A 9,535-nucleotide genomic window follows, 5' to 3' on the forward strand; every position below is an offset into this window, starting at 1 on the left:
AGCGTATTTAATCTCCATACCTTCGTTTTATTTGCTTTTTTCATTTTAAATTTGCTTTAACCCTAACCCTAACCCTAACCCTAGGGTTAGGGTTAATTGTTTCAGAATCGTTTGTTTATGTAGTCGGCACTTAATGTATATTGGCTGAATGGACGTCAGTGATTGGTTGAAATTACAGAAATACGACAGCTTTAACATGGAATAACTTATGGATTTCTTTTTTTTTTAAGAAGACTAAGAGAAAAAGATGTTTTATATGACACATTCTACCAGTGTTCCAAGTTTCAAAGTGTTTCGTTAATGAAAAATGTGGGCCCCCGTTTTAAAAAAGATCCCAGAAATGTAATTTTCACTGACACAATTTTGAGGACAAAATTAATAACGAATCCAAAAGCATCAGTGATAAAATTGGACAGTGATAAAATTAACTGTAAAGAACCAAGATGTAATATGACAGAGAAAAGCGACTCAATGGAGAACACATAATCACTCGATAGTCGAATAGACAACAAAAATGTAACTGCCAACTCCTCAAACATAAATAAGGTGGAAAATACCATGATAACTGATATCAACACAGAAAATAACAACTTCAACAATATGGAACAGAGAAGCATAACAGAAAACAATAACAGAATGAATAACGACAACAAAAACATTGATGAGAACACAACCAATACCAACGTCAAGACCAGCAACAGAGGGGAGGGGTGTATTTGGGAGTAACAATAGCCGTGACAATGTGAACGATTCCACCACCACCATCAACAGTGAGAGTGGAACAAGTAGTTTTGCAGCAGCAGTTGTGAAGTGCTAACAAAATTAGTATGAGACAGACATCTCCAACAATGTCCCTGTGGAAGGGACAGGTCTCACTTGTCAGATGGTCCATTTGCTGTCAGCCCCCATTACGTGGAGAACTGAGCAGGCCGTGGCCGATGATGCACAGACATGCGCTTAGGATGTAGCACCTCCAGCGATACCATTAACAGTGAGCAGGTATGGTCGCTGTTTGTTGGACGCACTTTTCTGCAACTCATCTCCTTGATGGAGCTACAGTCCTGGATCAGGCATAGACCGAGGCAGGGTACTTGGCCCCTAGAGTGTCTCCAAGTGCTCACAGCACTCAACCAATCGAGAAATGTGGTTGGTAGAAGTTCCACCTTGGAGTTCTATTGGGCAGGATTGGAGGGCTAGAGTGACGACGTTCTTGGAGAGGTTCTGGGCATCGGAGGGGATCAACTGGCTGGTCTCTTCTGGAGGACTTTTGGACCAGGACCTATAGATAACTTCCAGAGATCTCTGTCCTGGCAGTGCTACCAGGAAGTGGGGAGCTCTGCCTGTTTGTGATTAGCTCTACTGGCACAGGTGTGATTTCACTCAGCTTGATGGCTCTTCTTGAGCATGGTAGATTGCCAAAGGTCTCAGTCACTAGTCATTGCCTCTGTGAGGCCCAATGTTCAAAGATCATGCTTCCCCACCTCATCCCATGTCTTCCTGGGTTTCCCTCTTCCACAGCTTCCCTCCACTGTTAGAGATTGGCACTTGTTCACACAGCTGTCCACATCCATACACACCACATGACCATGCATGAAGAGCAATGAAACCATTCTGCATGTTCTCGTACAGCATCTGTGCATTGTTGACTTGTGGAGATTTGTCATACAGAACTGTTCACACACATGTAGCAGGCATTATACAATCATCATACAGTTTGCCTTTCACTCTGAGGGAGAGGCCCTTGGTTGCCAGTAGCGGTAGAAGCTTTTTGAACTTTGCCCAGCCTGTTCTTATTCTCACAGCTACACTCTCAGTGTACCCACCTCCACTACTAACTTGGTCACCTAGGTAACAGAAGCTACCTACTACCTCTAGCTTATCCCACTGGCAGTTGATGGAGTCTATTTTCTGTACATTTTCGGCATTTATTGTACCTGTGCATCTTTCACACACAAAAGCTATTTTCCCTGTTAACCATCCTCTGACATTGCTGCACCTCTTATGTGTCCATATTTAACACCGGGTACATCTTATAGAGTTCCTACTTATGCCTTTTCTACAGATTAAGCAGAGCCATCTACCTGAAGGGATTCATGATTTGTCTGCCTTCCTACTTACTAAGACTTAGGTTTTTGCTTGGTTAACTCTAAGGCCCTTTGATTCTAAGCCTTGCTTCCATAACTGAAACTTCTTCTCTAGTTCTGGTACTGATTCCACTATAAGAACAAGATCATCAGCATAGAGGAGCTCCCAAGGGCAGCCTGTCTTAAATTCCTCTGTTATTGCCTGGAGGACTATGATGAACAGGAGGGGGCTGAGGGCCGATCCTTGTTGAACTCCTACTTGTACCCTGAATTCTTTGCTGTACTCATTGCCAACTCTTACTGATAGCATCCCTGTACATGGCTTGTACAGCTCTCACCAACCACTCACCTATCATCAGATAAGGGATCAGGAGACACTGTCAAAGGCTTTCTCCAAGTCAACAAAAACCAAGTACAGAAGTTTATCTTTGGCTATGTATTTCTCCTGCAGTTGCCTTACCAGTGCTTCTATCTGGCACAAAACAAAACTGCATCTCATCTAGACTAACTTTCTTCCTAATTAATTGGGCTATGACCCTCTCTGTAACTTTCTTCACGTGATCCAACAATTTGATACTTCTGTAATTATTTCTATCTAAGGCATCACTTTTACCTTTGTAGCAGTTGACTATGGTGCTGCTACACCAGGCATTGGGTATGACACCTTCATGAACCACCTGATTTATAATACGGGTGACTAGACCATCACCTACACTGCCAGATATTTTAAGCATCTCAGCGGAGATTCCTGATGGGCTGGGGGCTTTCTATCCTTCATATCCTTAATTGCTTTATCTACCAAGGTACTGTCAATTTGGATAGTTAGTGCCTCAACTGGGTCAACATTTTTGGCAGATCTTCCTCCTCCCATTCATTCTCCACATTCAGCAGTCTTTCATAATGGCATTTTCAAGCCTCTTTCTTTGCAGAATCATTAAATGCAAGTGCACCATTTTTCTCCTATGACATCCTAATTTTCTCTCACACACTGTCTTTATGAAGATGATAATGAAAATGATTACCATTAAACTTATTGACATCCCCATCACCATAGCCAATGTTGCCATCACTACCACCATCATCATCATTATCAGCATCATTTACTCTCAACTGACTGAATACCATTGTCTTTATGCTATCTATCTTTAGCTAAATGTGTGTATATGATGAGGCTGCCTATCTCTTACATAGTTGATAGTAGGCTGCAGTGGAATTTTAACTCAGAAAACAAAAGATCTTGAACAAATACTACAACACATCTTGTCTGATACATTTGTTGTTTTACCTGTTCATTACCTTAGACTTTATGTCTTGAAAGAATGGAAAGCAAAGTTAACTTCAGGAAAATTTGAACCCAGTACACAAACAGTTGGAATAAACCTGTAAGACATTTCATTCAGTATTTTAATGTTTCTACCATTTTATATTATTTACATTATTTACATTTGACAGATATTTGTCCTTATCACGTTTGTTGTTAATATGTTTTGGCTGATATACCCTCCAGCTTTCATCAGGTGTCTTGGGGAATTTTCGAACCTCTCATTCCTAAGGTATTTTTCGATGTTATTATTATTATTATTATTATTATCATTATTATCATTATTATTATTCAGGTCACTGCCTGGAATTGAACTCGGAATCTTGGGGTTAGTAGCCCATACTCTTAACCACTATGCCATATGCCTATGGGCAGTTTGTTTCCTAATAATTCTAAACTCTAACTTGCCTAAGTCAGAATGTTCAATCTTCTTTCTAGTTGTCTGAAACCTTGTTGTTGTCTCTTTCAGGAATTACGTGGCAACATTAGAGTCCACTGTCGTCTTCGGCCTGTGTTCCACACTGATGTACAAGGTGATCCAGTTACATCGGTTAGGTAAGTAATACAAAACTAATATACCCCTAAACTAACATATCACTTGTACACTATTAAGTGTGATGTTGATTTTCTTATTAATGGATCAGTCTTGATCCAGCAGTTCCTGTGATCAAAGATGTTCCAGCTATAATCATCTTGTCTTTTACTCAGTGTATTCTGAATTACATTGTCCAGTAACATTTTCTGATAGGTTATTGTAATCCTAGATACACTTCATAAAAGAGGGGAAGGTCATGGTTGGAATGTGTTTAATCCTAAGTGTTCTCAATCAAGGCTGACTGTTGGTGTTATGCATTGACCAGTCCCATTGCCTGCCTTTGGTGCCTGAGGATGCTTCAGAATATTCTGGGTGGGCACTAATTTGTAATAATGCTAAAGTGAAGTTTCAAAATAAGTCTATCACTGTACATCTGAGCATGCACCATTGAATAGTAAGTAGGCAGTGCCATCTAGTGCCCTCCATTAGTGACAAGCATGGCATTAACTTATGACTTTTCTTTGAGGTAAACCAGAAAGTTTAATTTCATAACACAATTGTGACTGCTGAACAAGATCCAGCCTAATATCAATCCTTCTCTTGATATTTTTCTTTCACGTTTATTCTTTATTCCTTCTATTTTGCTTTCTTCCACTGTAACCACTCTTGTGATTTTCAGTCTGTAGATCTTTTTTGCTGTACAGGATATACTCTACATTCATTTCTTCTGTTTTCACTTAATTTTCTGAGATGATGTAGCTTTTTCTCATTCGTATTAATTGTTCACTTCACTAGTACACAGTATCAACTAACCCACTGAAAAAACTAGGAGTTTATTCTATCACTGTACATAACATTCATTGGTTACATGAAAACCTGAAACTCCTTGGAAATGCAAAGCTTCCTTAACTTCTGTAAAGATCAAGGGGTTAAAGAAATCTTCATTTTTACATCGATAGTGTGATCATCATTGAATTACACACAGAGGGATTATATCTAGATAAGAGAAGGAGTACAACAAGGAGACATCATATCACCAAACTTTATGTCCCACAGTTGCAAAATATCTTCAGAATATGAGATAAATGACATAAAAGATGAATAAATTAATAGAATTTGATTTTAATTTATTAGTTTTAAAGTTAATATCAAGATTATTTTTAAGCTGTTTAGTAAATAACTTCCCTTAAAAACCAATATAATTAGAAAATCAATAAACCAATATAATTTGAAAGTCAATAATTTAAAATCAATAAATTGTTTGTTTAACATGAAACACTTTAAGTCATATAAAATGAACTTAATAACTAATCAATTCTCTGAACTTAAAAAATGGTTAGTTGATACTGTTGGTACCTTTTGCCCACAATATATTCTTTATAGTGCTCCCCACCTCCCCAGCAAGCTTTGGTTTGTTCTTACCAACTCAACTACATTTAAATGAAGATTAGAAAGAATTAGTAAGTTCTACTGAACTGAATCTTGTAATAATCTATCCTAAAGTACTGGCACCAGTACTGCTAATATAGATCATGATGATGCTGCTGCTGCTAATGATGATGATTATCTGGATGACAACAATGCTGACAATGACAATGACAAAGACATTAACAATGACAATGATGGTGACAACAATGATGATGTTATGGTAGTGGTGGTGGTGTTGATAATGATGATGATGATGATGATGATAACAACGACAAGTCAGGCTGACATAATCTATGAGGGAAATCTATATTTGTTATGGATGTGATTAGGAGGCCAAAGCAGGGATATGCTAACACATGATATATCTGAGGTTAACTTTTTAAAAGATGCTAATACATACTAAAGAATTTAAAAGTATTTCTAAGATGAATTATTTACTTTAACAACTTAAATTCTTTAGATTAACAACCTTGTCTTTCACGTTCTTCTCTACTGAACTGTTTTAATAAGTTTTATGTATAATTTTACCACCCGAGTCCCAATATTTACAAATGTATATAAATGTATACATTCATAGACATGGCTAAATATGTTAGTAAATTGTTTGAATTATTGGGAATGAGCATTGTGAAATCAAACCTGACCCAGGGAATCGTGTATATCCACAATACACTAATAAATTTTTGCTTACAAGGAGAGAAATTAATTGTGCATTCCTTACTAGACTTAGTATTCCACCAGTAAATGTGGTGTATGCTTAAACTTGCAATGTCAGCTAAGTCAGTGTTGTTATTATGCTAATGATGGACAGCTTCACATTCTCTTTATTCTAAGCAAGAGTAGTACTCAGTGGTTTGTGTTTTAGTGTGTTTTGTGCCATTTAATCTTTACCATTAAATTTTGTTAAAAATTTATTACAAAAATAAAGATGTTAAAAGTATGTCAATTTTCAAGATAGTCTCTTTGCTTTTTAACATATTTTGTCCCACTCACAAGCTGGCTAATAGCTTAGAGATCAGTCATGCATGAACAGTTTCCTTCACTTCTTGGTCCATGATAAATTTGGTCACTTTGGCTCTTCAAATGGAACTAGCACATCAGGAGCAACACAAAGGAGCAACATCAGGCCTATAAGGAGAATGCTCCAATATATCATATTTCAGTTTTTGGAGAATTGTAGCAGTGTGAGCAGCAGTACAAGAACAGGCAGTGTGGTATCACAACATAGCTCCATTTAACAGTAGTTCTTCAGCATTTGCTTTGAGTTGTAGGCCTTAATTTGACATGTAGTCATGTAGTATCTCACCATTATGAGCATTGTTTACTGTTGAGCACCTTCCTGGATAATATTCCCATTCTAGTCCTTGGGAGTCCTAAACTTTCACCATAATTTTTCCTGCTCTTGCTTGAGCTTTGAACCTTTCCCAACAAGTGATTGTGGATATTTTCAATCCATAATCTGGTGTTTACTCTCCAGTATGTAATGGTATATTCACGCTTCATCACTAGTATCAATTATTTTCTATCAGAAGGTGTCATCTTCATTACTATAGCAATTCAAACATCATTAGTAGATTTCAAAATGATTTGATTTTTTTTTTGTGCAAGCCAAAGAGTTGTTTTGGAACCAATTTTGCACAAACATTTCTAAATCCAAGTTAATTGTGGATGATTCTTTTTAGCAGGTCCATAACTAATTTGCATATTATTTACCACTTCATCAAGTCATCCACCTGTTCGACTGAAATATGTCATGAAATCAATATTATCATTAGCACAGGATGTGGTCAGGTATTTGTTTCCAGCTTGATGTGTATCAGTTGTTTGATCATTTATTTTTTCAGTCCATCTATAAAATGTCTGTAGCTTCAAAACACTGCTTTCATATGGTACTGACCTCCAATAAATTTCAGAGACCATCTTTGTTGTGACCATCTAGTGATGTGCATGCAACTAGTTGTCCTGCCAATCATGAAAATATTGTAAAGGAATTATGGATAATGAATGATTCAATATTAATTGTTCATTTGGGTACCTAAACTCAGAAAGCAACTAAGACCATAGACACATAATGTAACAGATTGACATACAACTATTTAGGATGATTACTGGATTATTAATTAAGTTTATAATTATACTGATAATTAAGTATTTACTGCCAAGATTAAGTAAATGACGATTGGCCACTGTCTCTCTGTTTCATTTTTGGTCAGTTGACTATGATTCATCTAAAACTTTATGTCCAAGGTAATAACCCGAGCAATTTTTTTGTTTTGTTTTTGTGTAAGACTAGAAGTTGCTGCTGCAGCAAGTCTCCTCTCTCTGCACAATACTGTTGTTCCAGAATAAGCCAAGGGCTGATACAGTTTGGTATCAGAATCATCATAGGTGAACTTGGAACATAAAGAGCTGAAAGAAGTAACAACAATGCATTTTGTCCAACAGTCTAGTTATTCTTCCTATCCACCGCTCTCAACTGTTACTGTATCACCTCAGAATGATGCAGGGCAAAGTTGATTGCAAAGGGTGAGAACAAATACCATGAGGAATTTCATCTATTGATCTAACAATTCTACTATTCTACAATCCAAAACATTAGGAACACAAATTTGAGAGAGAAGTGTGACTGGTCTACTGACAGTACTTGAACCAACAACTTATAGTTTACTAATTGACCCCATTACATAACTGCCTTTGTCTCTTTTCAAAACTTACACTACAAAATTTGAAAAGAAGGAATGGCAACAGCTCTGTAGTGTAATCATTAATGCAGTATCTCAGCAAAGAGTAGATATGGTTCAAATTCCTGCTAGTTGACTTGATGTACTTACTTTTGGTTTCAAATGATTGCTTTAATCCTTTAGCATTCAAATTACACTGTCAAATGTAATGCTTATTTATTCATTGTTTTGAGTTAACCTTCCATTATCTAGTAGCTTTGAGGTTTTTTTAATGTGATTGCTTATTATTAGGAGGGCATCATAGGGTAGGTGTGAGAGGCAAGATCTGGCTGGTTTGAACATAAAACAGGTAGACTATGCAGGCCAGATATGGTCGGTATGAATGTTAAAGGGTTAATGACAATTTACAATATCATCTATACTGAGGCTGCTAGATCCAGAATGCAGTCAGTCTACAGTTAATAGATTTGAGTTTGGCATTCATCTGCAGATTAGATTATGTTTATTTTTTGTTATAATTGTACCATTTCTGTTATGGTTGGTATTTTAAAATGATTTCAAAGTTTTTATAGAATGGTAAGATCATCCAACTAATAGATGTCTGTTTGCTTAAGAAGTTCTCATCACAGCCATATGTTCGTTGGCTAAGTTCCTCTGTGCAGCACCTTGGGCAACATAAATCCCTGAAAAGGGGATATAACTCAATATCTGAATTGTTCAATAAAGAAAGATCAATAAAGTTAGTGGTATTACTGATGGTAATATAATTGATTGAAACTCATGAAGGTGATACTCCAGCTTGCCACAGTCCAGTAACTGAGACACTTACAGGAATATACTATAACTTATTTTGCAGTAGATGTATACTGAAAATCTAGATGAGAAGGTATAATAATTTTAAGAGCTAAATGGTGGTGGCAGTGGTAATGATAGTAGCAGTAGCAGTGGTGGGTTAATTCAAAGACCTCCATCCACTTATCTATTTCTCTGCTCATAAGACAATTCAAAACCTGTCTTGTTTTTTGTTGTTGCTTATTTCTCACCTTTATTTTTACCATTTTTTTATGTGTATTATTAAATTTTGTTTCATTTCTTGGTTGTTTTGTGGAGGGAGTATTTGCTGTATTGTGTTTCAGCAGTTTTTGGAGAACAATCAGAAACTGAAATAGAACTGGGTGGTTGACTAAGACTTGCAGGAAAACTAAAGCTACACAGATATGCACATACATACATACATACATACATACATACATACATACATACATACATACATACATACACACACATAGATACATACATACATACATACATGATACATACATACATGTGTGTGTGTATAAATATATATATGCATACATATATGTATGTATATATACATACATACATGATACATACATACATGTGTGTGTATAGATATATATATGCATACATACATACATACATATATATATACACACACCTATGTATATACATATGCATATGTATA

General features: G+C 36.4%; 1 protein-coding gene across 2 annotated transcripts in view; it reads left to right on the plus strand.

The window, feature by feature from the left end:
- Positions 1 to 9,535, plus strand: part of LOC106871796 (kinesin-like protein KIF25) — a 505,449-nt gene that overhangs the window by 179,740 nt on the left and 316,174 nt on the right. For both annotated transcript variants that reach the window (XM_052967307.1, XM_052967306.1), the window contains exon 5: positions 3,875 to 3,960. In XM_052967307.1, the coding sequence (XP_052823267.1) occupies positions 3,875 to 3,960 (86 nt within the window). The remainder of the gene's footprint in view (positions 1 to 3,874; positions 3,961 to 9,535) is intronic.

Source organism: Octopus bimaculoides, chromosome 4 (genome assembly GCF_001194135.2).
Source record: "Octopus bimaculoides isolate UCB-OBI-ISO-001 chromosome 4, ASM119413v2, whole genome shotgun sequence".
Classification (NCBI taxonomy): domain Eukaryota; kingdom Metazoa; phylum Mollusca; class Cephalopoda; order Octopoda; family Octopodidae; genus Octopus; species Octopus bimaculoides.